General features: G+C 38.3%; 2 protein-coding genes across 2 annotated transcripts; one reads left to right on the forward strand and one right to left on the reverse strand.

Moving 5' to 3' along the window:
- Positions 1 to 2: 2 nt before the first annotated feature.
- On the reverse strand, positions 3 to 6,249 carry LOC130547735 (uncharacterized). Its single transcript, XM_057323982.1, has 2 exons — positions 5,943 to 6,249; positions 3 to 1,729 (listed from the first exon to the last, which is right to left on the reverse strand). Exons 1-2 carry the CDS (start codon positions 6,247 to 6,249, stop codon positions 1,194 to 1,196), a joined length of 843 nt encoding a protein of 280 aa, XP_057179965.1. The 3' UTR covers positions 3 to 1,193.
- Positions 6,250 to 13,449: 7,200 nt separating this feature from the next.
- On the forward strand, positions 13,450 to 15,517 carry LOC130547734 (uncharacterized). The gene is made up of 6 exons (XM_057323981.1): positions 13,450 to 13,562; positions 13,862 to 14,182; positions 14,299 to 14,613; positions 14,754 to 14,858; positions 15,008 to 15,088; positions 15,192 to 15,517. The coding sequence occupies exons 1-6, from the start codon at positions 13,502 to 13,504 to the stop codon at positions 15,254 to 15,256; spliced, it is 948 nt and encodes a 315-aa protein (XP_057179964.1). The 5' UTR covers positions 13,450 to 13,501; the 3' UTR covers positions 15,257 to 15,517.
- Positions 15,518 to 16,310: the final 793 nt, after the last annotated feature.

Consider the following 16,310-nt stretch of genomic DNA (forward strand, 5'->3'; position numbering starts at 1 on the left):
CACCATGTTGTGGTAACTTTATTTTGTCATTTGATTGTAGAATCTTTCTCAAACCCATAAACACCCTTTTAATAAAATAGTAAAAATTAAAAAAGCATTCACTTTTATTATGTACCATATTATAGTAATGCAGCAAACTCATTCGTTATTAACACAGAAGTGTTGCACATGAACAACAGCTGTGGTTGGTAAAAGAAAAGTAACTCTGTGAAGTGCAAGACTCAAGAGCTCAACTAAAGTGAACACTGATCATGATAATGATAATGGTGACATCAAATTAATCTTGTGTTCATTGTCAAAAAGGGTTTTTAAACGTTTGCTATTTGGTCAATAAAAGCAATTGATGCGATCTCCTGTTTCTGACCATTTTTAGGTAATTCAAGCTTCACTGAATAAGTCATATTTAGTGTTTAATCATTCAATATTTATCATTCATAATAAGTAGATGATCTGTTGACGGTTATATAAACTAATATTACTCAATTTATATAAGTAATTAATATTGAGAAATATTAGACTCTTATAGGTAGACTTTATCTCATTTCTTTCAGTGTGTCATGACTCATATCTGATAAATGTAGGTACTCTTTACTTAAACACATAGAATAAAACCTACTCAATCTAATTGAGTGGACATTCTTGCCTCAGTTTTATTGAGTAGATTCAGTAAGTTTGCATATAGTTTACTTTGCTACTTAATATATGTAAGTCAAATTTAACTGATTTGCATGGGTAATATTTACTAACCCTCAAGAATCATTTTTTTCAGTGATGTGGTTGTCCAGTCTTTTACCTTATGGTCTTTGGTTGCTTTGTACACAATTAAACCAAGTAGAATAATATTAGCAGTTGTATAAACAACTCAATCAATAACATACTTTGTTAAAAGTATACAAACTCTCACATAAAGCTTTGTCGGTGTGCTTTTGAAAGTTTTATACTGTTGTTTTTTCATTTTACCAATTTATAAATTCAACCATTTTAATTGAAGTCATTGTTTTATTTAACAGACGAATCATTTGGTACTACAGTGAAAACATGTTATTTTATTGTATGGTAGACACATGTTTTCTTATGTTCACAGTTTAAACACGTGACCTCAGTTCAGGGTGTAGCGTTATTTCTGTTAATGGTAAACCTTTGGCACCCTGTGCTGCCATGCATTTCACCCTTTTTTTACGTTTAAGTTTTTTTCAGTGTGTAACATCAACAAAAACCCGAGCTCGGCGATTCAAGCTCTCACAAAAAGCTCTGCGGATGTAGCGGTCTGGAATTCCATCAGGTACGATGATCTGAGACACCGTGGTGCTTCGATTAGGACCTCGATTCGTATTCAGTTGGACCTGCAAGTTATAGTAGCGCTGATTGTTGCGTTTGATGATGCCCTGCATGTCGATACGTAAATTCATAGACGTGATCAGTTTAGATTTTGCCCTGTCCACTAGGTATTCATTTTTCCAGCGACTGATTAAAATTTGTGCCTCCGTTTTCAGATTTTGGTCGACCTTAGTGATGTGATTAATAGCTTCTTCTGCATTGAAGGTTGTTTTCCTGGTAGATTCGTTGACCACTGTGCATATCAATGTCAGTTCTCTTCTTATGCGATGTTGAGAGGTGATGTAAGTGCACTCTTCAGGTCCAATGCCACCACAGTAATCATTCCCAGCACTTAGCCACGGCGAAGAGATGAGAATGAGCAAAACAAGAGACGTGTGATATTCCATTCTTCCTGTGAAGAGGTGAATGAAGTGAAGAGTAAGAGGCAGCAGTAAAAGGACAGGTTGTAATAACACCATCAGTTGTGGTTTCAGCCTTATTTTACACTCAAGAACATGGTAGTTAACCAGAGGTGGGAGCAAGTCAAGTCTCAAGTCAAATCAAGTCAGTGGTTTACCTCAGGGGTTCTCAATCCTGATCCTCTGGAACTCCCTGACAGAATGTTTTAGATGTCTCCCTATATACAACACCTGATTCAACTCATCTGCTAGTTACCTTAGATAGCAAGAGAGCAGATGAAAACCAACTTACACTGATCACAATAATGGTGATTTGATGCTGAAGTTTCAACATTAATTGTGGGTGCAAAATTTATATTGATTAAATTCTTGTTTGCCATTGGGGTTAATATTTTGTTCTGTAGGTATTTTTGTACTTTGGTATAATTGAATTATTTTGAAATGTTGTTTTGACAAGGAGGCATTACATTGGTATTGAAAATGCATTGATTGACTTGTTTTTATGACATCTTGGACACATTATGCGTTCATTTTCCGAGATCTCTGTATGAAAAGGCTGTTAAATAAGCAGCGGTGACGAAAGACGTTTTACTTTTTTATGGTCAGTACGTCTACCTCGGGCCGTTTCGCCATGTGCAGTGTAAATGCAGATATCGGATATGTGTCACTTTTAAAAGAAGATGTAAGCAGGTCGGATATAGTCACAAAAACGGAATTGAGCATCAAGGACTGCAGTGTAAATGCGGCCGTAGACACCAGTGTTCATTTCACACTGGCAAATTTGCTGTGTAGTTGATTTTAAAATCTTAGTTTTTGTTTATAAAGCTTTACATGGGCTTGCCCCTCAGTATATCAGCGATCTTCTTGTTCCACACAATGTTTCAAGATCTCTACGCTCTTCTAAACAACTTCTTCATTTTGTTCCTCGTTCACGTTACAAAATGAAAGGTGATGGGGCTCGGTCTTTCTCTCAATAGATCTTCCCCTTCTGTCACTGTTTTCAAATCTTCCCTAAAAACATATCTGTATTCTGAGTGTTTTAATTGAAGGTGTTTATATCTTTACATATGTCTCTGTGGTTTTGATCCAGTGTGATAATTTTGATTTTAAATAGTGTTTTAATATATCTGTACAGCACTTTGGTTACAACTTCTATTGTTTTTAGATGTGCTTTACAAGTTAATAAATTAAACAAAATAATCGCTGAGGGATGCGTCTCATGCTGAGTACCCCTTCAGGCAAAGCCTGCAACGGTTTTGCTCTGTTACTGTTACCTCCTGCTTGCCTCTCTTTTCTTCACCCACCGCGGTTATTTATATCACTTCCGTAATTACGACTTGAGCAAATTTTTAATGAACTGCCACAGCGTACATTTATCCCTACCCCGATATATCCATATATGAAGCTTACAATGCCTACGTTAACTACGCATGATGTCATCCGTATGGAATTATTTTTGTGCCAATAAAGTCCTGCTCACATGTGAGATTTGTGCCAGAAAGGTGAACGAAAACTTGAGAAGCGTAAACGAAAACTCTGAAAGCGCAAATGAAAAATCTAGCAGCGAATTTGAAAAACTATTATTTGCAAAAACGAAATTTAGAAAATTGTTAAGAACAAAATGCAGTTTATTTGAAAATCATGTCACATTTTTGCAATTGAGTTCATTGTTTTCATTATCAAAGTGTTTTTCTTCTTTCTCATAGTATATTTTTGTTCCTTTTTAAAGTTTGCGTTAATTTTTATTGGCACAAAAATAATTCCATACATCTGCAAATAATTTCCATACATGACGGTACGAGACATGCAAGATGAGCCAATGGACAAAGTGTGCACCGTTGATCACTGTTCTCACTAGAAGTGTTTTACACACATTAAATATGTTTTAGAACTCGAGTTCTGCAATTTAGTTTAAGAGAACCTCGCACTCCTCGCTGTCATTTAAGCAATGAAATGCGCAACATGCCACAGGAAAGTGTTTAAAAGCAGCGCATGCATTTCAGTTGGACTTTACAGAAGGTGTTTATTAAAGCAATAAGCCGCGTGAAGCAGTGTGTTACAGTGCATTTTACAACAGCTAATGGTGTTGTGGCATTACGTGAAGCAGGGTCATTAAAACCCCACTGTAACCCACTGCTTCACGGGGCTTCTTGCTTTTATAAAACGGTTATTCCACATGCGTAGTAAGGTTTCATAAAATGAAGTATATAAAGTGATGTTAGGCTATGTAATGCGGTCAGCAGTTATAAATCGGGGTATTTTATAATGGCGTTTAACTCGGCTCAACCAATCAGAATCAAGGACCGTTTTATAAGAAACGATTATCACTCAATACAAGCGCAAATAACATGGCTGGATTTAATCTTCATGATAACGTGGATCTTACGTATGATACGGAGTGAAATTAAATGTGTGTGAGGCATCAATAATTATAATCTATTCTTTTCACGTTTACTTTCAGCAACCTGACTTGAGTTCACCACTGTTCACTCACCATCTGTGTCGCCACTTCCCCTTGTCTCCAAAATGTGCGTTTACACATGGCTCAGAGCTTGTTTACAGGTGCGCACATTCTGCCGCCCTGTTTTTTTTTAATAGATCACAACCTTTGTGTGGAAAGTGCATATGCAATGAAATGAAATGAAATGCAAAGACACCCCTGCCTCTTATTAACTGATCAAAGTATTACAATTCTAAGAATTATACATTAAAGCACGGATTTTAAAGTTAGACTTTGAATTTTGATGTCAATTCCACTATTGCACACACATATTGCACACAGTATTTAGTTTAATTAAATCAGAAGTAACTGTAATTAAATTACAAGAAAAATAAGAGTAATACCTTACTTTTTCAAGGGAAAAATAATTAAATTACACTAACTAATTACTTAGTAACTAGTTACACGCAACACTGGTCTTGACACACTAAGACATCAACACTCATCACACAAACCTCAACAATGGTGACAATCATCAAACTAATTCAGATAAACAGATCAACTGCAATGCATGCTGGGAGTCATGAATGAGTTTTGTACTATGATGTTACCCAGCATGCATTGTAGCATGAAGCTTTCTTATGATGGTTGTCACCATTGTTCAGATTCATACACTGATTCTTCATGTCTAATTGATTCAGCAGTTTATAGTTTTTTATTTTCGTTCATATTAGAATCAATTTCACTTTTGCATCTGCAATTATAGAGAAACAACACCACTATTGTCATCAGTGTTTGTCTTAGTTGTGATCCTGATCCTTTACGTCAATTCAATTCAATATATTCAGGGGTGTCGTAATGTTTTATGAAGAACATTTGTGCATTTATAAAGGCAGATGCTTTAAAACAGTTTTGACAATTGTCTAGAAATAAAACAAAGAATCTAAAATTTTGAACACTGATTCAAGGGTTGTCAGGGAGAGGCGAGTCCAAATCGACTTTGACTCAAGACTTGAATGCAAAGACTCGAGACTTATGACTTGCAAAACAATGACTTGTTCCCACCTCTGCAAACCATTCTTATATAACCATCAACAAAATTGACAACAAGCACGTCAAGTGAACATGCGATTTATGCACTGTTGTTATAAACACAAACACTGTATGAGTCATATTTTTGTGTGTTTATTCCCCCAAACACGTTCCATACGGTACAATTGAAATAATTCAGCGCTGTAGATTGTTCTGTCATGTATGTGGTCCTAACACGAGACGACATGACATACAGCATATGTTGAGTGCTTCAACGGAATCATGAGGAAATCTTTCACCTCTGGTTTGTTCACTCCCTGATAGCAAACATACGTCTATTTGACGTCTGCATTTACATCTGCAAGACATCTACAATACATAGTTTGCTCATCTGCAATACGTCTCGGAGATGTCTGCTGTAAGACGTCAAATAGACATCTAGAAGATGTCTGTAAGATGTTTATGATTTAAAATGGATGTAAAGCAGCTCTTTCTAAGATGTTTAGCAGATGTTTTTAAGCAGCAGATCTCCAGATCTTTAGCAGACGTATTACAGACGTTGAGACGTCTCCGAGACGTATTGCAGATGAGCAAACTATGTATTGCAGATGTCTTGCAGATGTAACTGCAGACATCAAACAGACGTAAGCCAGATGGAATGTGCTATCTGAGCTGGCTCATATTTCTGCTCATAACTTTGATTTGAAGAAATGTTTGTCTGTTGTTGTACTCACGTGGAGAAGTGTGGATGACAGCAGGGGATCTGATGGGCGTCTGGATCAGTCTGACAGAGAGAGACTCGTCCTCTGCTTTAAATACAACTGCAAACACACAAAACACACCCACAAACCTTGAGTTATAGGTAAATGTTCTGATGTTTGTTTTAAAGGGTAGGACTTGGGCATGAGAGCACATGTAGTGGTATGTGTGTACAGGTTCTGTGCCAAGCACGTACGACTCCTGTATGAATGAGAGCCTCAATTTGAAAAGCATGTTTGTGTCGTACATCATGCATTGACACAATGCTCCCCACACAGACATGAAGAATCAGTGTATGAATCTCAACAATGGTGACAATCAACAGACTAATTCAGATAAACAGATCAACTGCAATGCATGCTGGGAGTCATGAATGAGTTTGTACTATGATGTTACCCAGCATGCATTGCAGCATGAAGCTTTCTTTCTGTTGATTGTCACCATTGTTGAGATTCATACACTGATACATGATGTCTTTGTGTCTACTCTAAATTGTAGTGCTTGTTAAAAAGAATGATTCACCACAGATACCATCTCATATTGTATTATTTATTAGTTACACAGAATGTTAAAGCACACTGATTCATAAACCCCACGATTATTTGCCACTATTCAGAAAGGCTTACGCGGTCTCCAGGTTTAGGCTTAGCTCTATTGGTAGAGCATTACACTAACAATGCAAGGTTGTGGGTTCAATCCCAGGGAACACACACTGATAAAAATGATATGTATAGACTAAATGTACTGTAAGTCGCTTTGGATAAAAGCGTCTGCTAAATGCATGAATGTAAATGTAAATCAAACACTGTTCACAGTAATGGTGGTTTATGATGGTGGTGACTTGCTGTCAGGGTTACACAAGAGTGAGTTAAAGATACTAGAAATACCAAAGTAATCTTTACCTGAGAATTTATAATTAAATATACAGATAATTGTGTTTGACTTTTATGTGAAAGTTGTATTAAAGTAAATCATACTTCAAATTGTTTGAAGTATATAAAAACACCAGGGGCCTGTACCATGATTTTAATGCCTTCTTTATTTAGAATCAGCTTCTCTAGTGTATTTTGTTCACATTTCTTCTGTAACCTATGGCGGTACACACTTCAGTTTCTGGGGAAGGTTGTGAAATGCACTACAATATCAGAGACACCAGTAACGTCAAATATAATCCTCACATTCACACGTGTGCCATATTGAATAGAAGCCTACAGTACATTGATCTCTTTAACTCTGTCAGAGCGCACGGATCGTTTCTCTTCATCCTCATTAATAAAGGTCAACTAAATGATAACTAATATAAGGCAGGGTGTTTTCATCCACTGTGGGGGCACACGCACACATTATACACATATCTTACTAGAGTATACTACAGTAAATGTGTGTACTATATAGTCGTTTAACTTGCGCATTAACTCAATCAACACTTCTCTCTTGCGTAGACAGCACGGAGTTCCGTGGCTGACATTTTTTTGTTACTAATATTTGCGCATAATTATTTCCTCAGAAACATACGGAACTCCCTCTATCCATGTTGAACGCGATTGGTTTTTGCGACGCCGACGTCACTCGTTCATGTGCACGCGCAAACTAATCTTAGCTTCAGGATCAAAGCTTGAGTTGACAAAGAAACTGCTTCATGGTACCAACTAAGCTTGATCACGTTGGTGTGGTTTTGTCAACCCAAAACTAATCCTGTAACCCTGAGTTTGTTCAGCAACATTCATGGTACAGGCCCCAGATTAAACTCATGGGCTTGTTAGTGTGTTCATTAGAGAGATATTTACTTCATCCTGTGAGGAAGCTGATGAGATAAAGCAGGTGTTTCATATTGGGAGAGATCTAGAGCAGTGGTTCTTAACTCCAGTCCTCAGTGCCCCTGACAGAATAGTTTAGATGTCTCCCTATTGAACACATGATCAAGTTAATGAGATAATGAAGTGATGATTGAGTCATTAATGACGAACACCTGCTGATAACAAACACAATCACTGAAGAAACCATGAACAATGAGAAGTCACATTAATAGTGTTTAGTGTTTCCTTTAGTTGAGCTCTTATTCTAGACTGCTTCTTTTTGAGAATCGTTTATGGCCAAAGTTTTTTGACAACAGCTGTAATAGTAGGTTTCTGAAGCACATTAATGACAGTCTGACAAAATTATTTGGTCTTTTTTGGTAGTAACATGCACAGTGATTTTTAGTTAAATGTAGGTTCTTTTTAATATTATTTGGCTTATTAGTGTTCCATTTGCTGTAATGTCACATGGGGTTGATCAAATTTGTGATGGATAATGTTTTTTATGATTACTCATAAATTTTACCTGAATAATTCAGACGTTAAGAATCAGCTCATGAAACTCAACAGCGATGACACTCAACAAGAGAAAGCTTCGAGCTGCAACGCATCGTGCGTAACAGCATGGAACAGAACTCATCCATGACTCCCAGCATGATGAAAAGATATCTCAACTTTGTTGCCATTGTTGGGATTCATAAACTGATTCTTGATGTCTGGAAGATTCAACTGTAAAACTTTTTCATCTGCTTTCTTAAGAAACTGTAATAGCAGCGATGTAAATTGTGGGATGTAAATATATCAAATGCCACGACACACCGAAATCAAGTAAAATTTGTACAAGTATTCCCGGATGTTGTAAACAGAAAACGTAACATAATAAATCAAGGGTGAGATCCCGACTAAAGGAAACAATAAACACTATTATGGAGACTTTATTGATCATGTTTTCTTTAGTGATAATCATCACTTCATTATCTCATTAACTTGTTCATGTGTTCAATAGGGAGACATCTCAAATATTCTGTCAGGGGGTCCCTGAGGACTGGAGATGAGAAACACTGGTGTAGATGGTGAAACCGGAGATTTGGCGTGCCACTATCTCCTTTGTTTGATGTCAGATTCCAGGCATCTGATTGGCCAACATGGCTTTATGGTTAGGGTTATAGAGGTTTTCCTGTAGCTCAGTGGTTAGAGCATGTCGTTAGCAACGCCAAGGTCATGGGTACGTTCCCAGCGATTGCACATACTTTCAAATGTGTAGTATCTTGGATAAAAGCGTCTGCCAAATGCATAAATGCATGTATGTAAATGGATATCGCCACCTGTTGGTTTGGCATGCTTTTTGCATTTACGTGTACCCGACTTTTTTAAAACGAAGAAGGAAGAACTCAGTTTATAAAAATACCCGTGTACGTGTGGACTAGGCCTCAGGTAACGGTAACTTTGATATTTAATTGCAAACAACCACCATTACTGTGATCAGTGTTTGATTTAGTTGGGCACTTGACTTTTGTACTTTAACGTTTGTAACAAAGTGTAGAATTGAAAAAAAATAAATCTTACATACAATTAAACATTTGTCCAATTGTGTGACAGTAAAATCTAGAAAACAACTTGTTTATGATATGATGTTTTATTATTTGTAATAGCGTAGAAGAGATTAGTTATCATTGTTAGATTTTGAACCATTGTGCAAATTTGCATATTAGTCCCATTTGAATTTATGTACTTGGCACACAAACTGCACATACCAAGACATGTCCTCTCATGCACAGTTTCTACCCTTTTTGCAACCTTACCAATACATTTCCCTGACAGCAATAGAGAGACGGTGAAAACCATTGAATACATGTTAAAATGAGTTGATTTGTCAATCCTAATGGTATTGAATCAATATCATGTTTGCACTGGAAATTCAAGTTTCCATTTCAGAAATTCAGTCCAAAAACATTTGACATTTCATCAAACCACCATTACTGTGATCTGAGACTGCCAGGCATTCTGATTAGTGGCAAATACATTATGTTTAAACATGAATCAGTGTGATTTAACATTCTGTGTAATATAAGAATAATACAATATGAGACGATATCGCCAGACATTAATGTTAATAGCGCTGTGGGTATGGATATTGCTCTCAATCATTTTTGTCACTGTACATCTTTTAGTGAAGGTGAAGCCTATTCCTTTTAACGGTACACTGAAAAAAAATCTGTTGGATTTACTTAATTTTAATGTGTACATCGTGATCAGATTGTGTTGAACCACCTTCATTTCCTTAATAGATTTTTGTATGTCAGACCAAAACATTTCATTTATATATGTTGTTTCAAGGTGTTATTTCTCATTAATGCATCAAAATAATTTTGTGATGTTTACGTCATTTTTTCATGTCACAGGTACCAGATTTTCAACTGTAATTCTAACTGGATTAATATGATTGTATTATGTAACTCTAAGCATTTATGAATATAGTACAGTTGTCACAATAGAATACGCAACACAGTCAAATGCATCATAAATTTGGATATGGAACAACAGGCATTTATTAAAATCTAGTACAGTTGTCCCAGAATACAAACAACAGTCAAATGCATCTCAAATGTGAATTAAGAACAACAGGCATTAATAAATCTAGTGCAAACTATTGTCACAGTGGATTAAGGACAACAGAGATAGTCAATAGTTTTATCAGTGCATTCCTCAAGAGAAGTCACTAAAAAAATCACAGTCATAAAACAGTTAAACATGACTGAGGACAATCTTCATGTTTTTGTCAGCCTCTGACCCTTTCACTTAAAGAGCCTGTTCTTTAAAGTTTGTCTCTATCCAGTTCCACGAGATTTTTTTGGATTACCTCAAACCTCAGCTATCCTGCTGACCTCCGCTATACCTTTAAGGCAGTGGTCACCAACCCTGCTCCTGGAGGGCGACCGTCCTGCAGACTGCAGCTCCAACCCTGCTTCAGCACACCTGTCTGTCATGATCAAGCAAACACCTTGATGAGATAGTTCAGGTGTGTTTGATTGGGGTTAGAGCTGAACTCTTCAGGACGGTTGAAATCCAGGAGCAGGGTTGGTGACCACTGCAGGCATACATCAGCCCGAACAGCACTGCAACACCTTGATGCTTTCAAGGACACCGCCAACATCCTCTGGCCCATCGCAAGCAGCATGTTGTTTGAGAACATAAACTCCAATAGTGGTGTCTTCTGACGCTGACTTCATCCATGGCCTGTACAACACAGACAAATATGAGTAAAAAATAGAGAGTTAATATTAAGTAAAAAAATAGGAAAAAAAACGTCAATGTGTTAAAAGTTCATATTTGAATGAACGTTTCATTAGAGATTAGCTTGAGCAGCAGTCACAGCAGTTTTTTTGTTGTTGTCATTTAGTAGTTTAGTAATAAGTTTGCTGAATTCCAAAACATGTTCATACAACAGTTCATTCTTGTTCTTCAAAACACCCCCACAACCCGTCTTTCAAGTGGTGTTCTCTGAGCTCGCTGCAATTGGCTGCAAAAGGAAACGCATGCTACCTGTGACCTAAAACTACACTTTTTCACACTTAACACATTTCGTTCCTCATGCAGGGCACAGCCTTTACTGCAGTTACTCGTGTTGTTGTGTTATGAGCACTTTTTTATTTTAAATGCGAGTGATAGTTTTATTGTAGATCGCGTATAGCGCAGTCAATTCGCCGCAAATTCAGAATATTAGAGAACACAAGAGTTACAACTACAGAACACAAGGGTCATGCTCGGTCGAGGTAGGCCAGAGCTCGCGCACACACTCACACCAAGCACATTGCTCCGAACATAGTGGATGGCTTGAAAGGACCATATGCTCTCATTCCAAGATGGCGTAGCAGTGCAGACGTGATTTGACGTCCTCTCATTTTACTATTTGTATTTTTCGTCTTTTTTGTATACATTTCAATTTATTTTTCAATCTCTTTTCTATTTTTAAATTAAATATACCTTCCGGTAACCCACTTCCATTATAGCTAGCCAGCTAATTACTATAATTACTATAGCTGCTAGCTATTTAGTCACCGTTAGCGGCCTTTACCCTCTGCACAGGCACCAGCGTTTTTTTTGTTCCTGAACTATTACCTGCCAGCCTTGGACTGTCCTTCTTCAATACAACAAAGGATTCCTGCCGTTAACCCTGGACCATTACTCCTGATCTTCACAGCTAGCTAGCTTCCACAGAGTGACCTAGCTCCGAAGCTAGCAAACGAAATTACTAAAACAACAATACCTCTTTCACCGTCTGGCCCGGTCCCTTCGTCGGCGCGGCGTTCCGCCATGCTTCCGTGACTGGTCTGCGGACGTGGTTCCATCTGTTGTGCCTTCGGCCGGACGTTGCCGGGAGTCGGAGCGGACGCTTCTGCTTGCCCAGCTTGCTGACTTTGGGTGCCGTGTTGCTGGGGTGGCGGCGACTTCGCGGCAGCTTCCCCTGCTCCATCTATTGCTGTTTACTGGACTCTATGATCACTTGACTATGTACACTTGTGCAAATGGATAATTTAGTAAGTAGAGGTAGTGTTATATACATGTATACATAAGATGTAGATATAATAAGGCACAGTAGTGCACACTATAGGAGTAGTGGAAGTGGAATATTGCTCTTAAGGAGAAGTTATCTGTTTAGGAGGGAGATTGCCTGGGGGAAGAAGCTGCTTCTGTGTCTGGAAGTCCTGGTGTTTGGTGCTCTAAAGCGCCGGCCAGAGGGCAGCAGATCAAAGATCTGCCCGTGAAGCTGAAAGGCTGTTGACGGGTGAATGGGCTTCAATAATCCGGCAAGCCAGGGAGCATGCTTGACAAGCAGAAGCATCAACATCTCAGGCATCTGCATCTCAGAATCCACCATCCTCAGAGGACCCGTGGGAGCTTCTGGATAGCCGGGTCAGTGAGACGCAACAGCATCATAGCGTTAATGCTGATGCCACCATCGAGGTTAAGAGATACATGGATGACGCATACCTCCCCCGAAGTGAGGACCCTCTCAAATACTGGCAGGCCCATAAAGAGTACACCCATCTACATGGTTTAGCTAGCAAATAGCTAGCCATCACAGCCACATCTGTTCCGTGTGAGCTTATATTTTCTAAAGCTGGGGATGTGATTTGTCAAAAAAAAGGGGGCTTAAGCCCCAGCACAGCAGAACAAATAATATTCTTGAATAAATATATGTAATTGCATATGTATTTGTGTTTTTATTGTGCATGTTTGTGTTGGTTTGTAAGGAACCAAAAAAAAAACAGGCATAATGTATTGGTTTATAAACCAATACATGGGGTTTACATGGGGTAATCTGCCGATCTGTGATTTGGAAGAAGTGTGAAGATGGCCTCACTCATGTTCTGCTTTTGTTTGTCTGCAGACAGAAGAAGAATGGAGGAGTGATCATCTCTAATGAAGGCTGGGCGTCTGCTCTGCTCATGCAGGGAAAGTCTTGTGTTGAATGAATTTGGAGAGAACCTTTTTTCACCCTGTTAACGTCTCTGACAACAAAAGCCATAACTGAGCACTGTGTCCAATTATTTTAAGTCAACAGAAGTCATTTACAAATATCAGGACTAAACAACAGAATATGTTATAGTCTATTATAGTATCATGACTCAGTCGATGAGAAAAGAGGAAATGAGAAACCACAGGAAGAGTTACAAATGTTGTGAAGAAGAACTATAAGTAGATGATGAGAAGAGAATCAGCGAGAGAAGCACAACATGACTGAGAAGAGTGATATCTGTCTGCTGGCACTGATCCTTCTCTCTTCACTATTCACAGGTAAACTACACAAGACATTTCTTTCATCAGATTTCATTACATTACTCTCATTCTGAGAAACATGTTCAGATTCATCTCATGTCACATTTATCATAGAGCGCATGTGTCTTATTCTCACATTCAAAAGTCTGATGTCAAGAGTCAATGATGGAGGAACTAGATCACATTAACTTCTGTCAAATCTTCTGACTTATGTGATGTTAAAATAATAAAACTCTATCTGTCATTAAGAGATAAATATTGAACTGTTTGAATATATTGTGATGTATTAATATGAATGATGTCATCTGATGTTTCAGGTGTGAGTGGAGCAGAAGTGACTCGTGTGTTCATCAGTTCTGGTGAAAGTGTGTCTCTGCCCTGTAATGATGCTCTTCATCAATGCTCCTCAACTACATGGATCTACAATAATTATACATCATCATCTGCAGTAGAAGTGTTTTTTGGAGGAATAAACAAGAATAACACAGAGAGATCTGAGAGACTGAGTCTGACATCTGAGTGCTCTCTCAACATCTATAACACAACACAACATGATCGTGGAGTTTACACCTGCAGACAATATGTGAATGGACTTCATCATGGACCTGAGTCACAGGTTTATCTCCATGTTCTTCATGGTCAGTGTTTCTCTTCCTTCATATGAACACATGTTTAACTCAAGATCACAGTTCTCTTCATCTCTTGTGTTTTCACTTTAAACTCGTGAGTACTGAGAGTGTGATTTGTGTTTCAGTGTCTTCATCATCATCATCATCATCATCACAGACTGAGATAAGAGCAAACACATCTGTCACTCTCTCCTGTCAGCTGTGGTCACATGACTGTGATTATTTGCTCCGTGTTGATGGATTTCAGCTGGTGTGGATGAATCAGGCTGATGTTGATCTACAGACAGACTCCAGATATCAGATTAGATCAGATGAACATGATTGTCTCATCTCTCTGACTACAACACTGGTGAATGAAGACAACAACACAGAGTTGAGATGTGTGCTCAAACACAAGAATGACATCAAGACCTCAGTCACACATACGGTCAGATTTACAGGTAAGACATGGCTCTGACAGAAGTGTCCTGAACTCAAAGTGACTTCAGTCATTCAACTCTGTACTGATGATGAAGAAATGACATATACATGAAATATGATTGTGATGTTCTACAGTATGAACATTCATCATCTTCTACAGATTCAAACAAGATTCTAGTGACCGCCACAAACCCCGAGAAAACATCCACATCAAACAGATCGGAGAGTGTAAACTGCAGTGAGTTTGCTGTGTCATTCATAAGAGGTATGACGTGTTCTTACAGTACAACATTGTGATCCATGTGTCCTGCTACATAAGTCCATCACTGAAACTCTCACTGAGCTCATCTTGTGTTGGTTTCTCATGTGTAGTGTTTGAGAGTTTGATGATTTAATGGTGTTCTTGTCTTCTAGTGATTCTAGTGATCGTTGAGGTGTCAGTGTTTGCTGCTCCTACTGTCATTCTTCTTCAGATCATCTGTGCACGAAGAGCTGGTGAGTCTTCATCATCATCAACATCATCATCATCATTCACCTGTAACAATCCAGAAAACAAACACCAGAACTTCATCACTTTTATTGTCTTTTATCTTCTCAGAAAACAGAAGAAGGACTCAGAACACTCATGCAGAAGACACAGTGATGTCAGCAGTTTTGGAATAAAATCCTCTCTTTGTGACTAACAGAGAAAATTACAGCGAGCTTTATTTGATCAGATTTTATACATATGTGCATAATGCTTTTAAACGACGCTTATTGTCACGCTTGTTTTAAACTGAAGGTGAAAGTGACCTGTTTATCAAGTATGGTGACCCATACCCGAAATGTGCTTTTAACCCATCCAGAGAGTAGTGACCACACGTACACCCGGAGCAGTGGGCAGCTATCACTGCAGCGCCCGGGGAGCCAGTAGGGGTCAGGTGCCTTGCTCAAGAGCACATCAGTCGTTACCCGCCGGCCCTGAGGATCAAACCGGCAACCTTCTGGTCACAGTCCAACTCTCTAACCATTAGGCCACGACTGCCCATAATAATATATTCTTTTAACTGTTAACGTGATAGAAATGAAACATCTGTCAACATTTACTCACCTTAAGATTGCTCTAAACCTGTATTTTTTCATTTGAACACAAAATAAGATATTTTGAAGAATGTGGGAAAGTAAACATTTCTGTGTTTGACTATAGTAGTCTTTGCTTGGTTACACACATTCTTCCAAATTCTTTCTTTGCGTTAAGCAGAACAAAGTATTTTACACAGGTTTGAAACACCTTGAGGGTGAGTAAATGATGATGGAATTTACATTTTTTCGTGCACTATTACTTTAAATATGCTAACAGACAGAGTCTGACGGTTTGTGTAACTATGTTTGTGTAACGTAGCTGAATTGTGTGTTGATTTATATCTGTTAATTCCGGCTTGAACTTGTTTTGATTTTGCATAATTGCTGAATAAAATTTCTGATATTGAGCTCTGTCATGGACTCAGGTCTGATGCTGGGGGCGTGGCTAACAGAGCATCTATGTCATTTTTGGAAACTGAAATCTGCAATTGATAAACATATCTGGCATGTCCTGTCTTTCACCATGCACTGCTTTACAACACACAGAACCGGTAATATAGCCACATTCCTTGAAAAGGAAAGAGAAAGTAAACAATTTCTCTCTGTATAGGACCGTCTACTGATCGAACGCACGTGTGCAGCGTAGGGGTGTCCC

Source organism: Triplophysa rosa, linkage group LG24 (assembly GCF_024868665.1).
Source record: "Triplophysa rosa linkage group LG24, Trosa_1v2, whole genome shotgun sequence".
In the NCBI taxonomy this organism is placed as follows: domain Eukaryota; kingdom Metazoa; phylum Chordata; class Actinopteri; order Cypriniformes; family Nemacheilidae; genus Triplophysa; species Triplophysa rosa.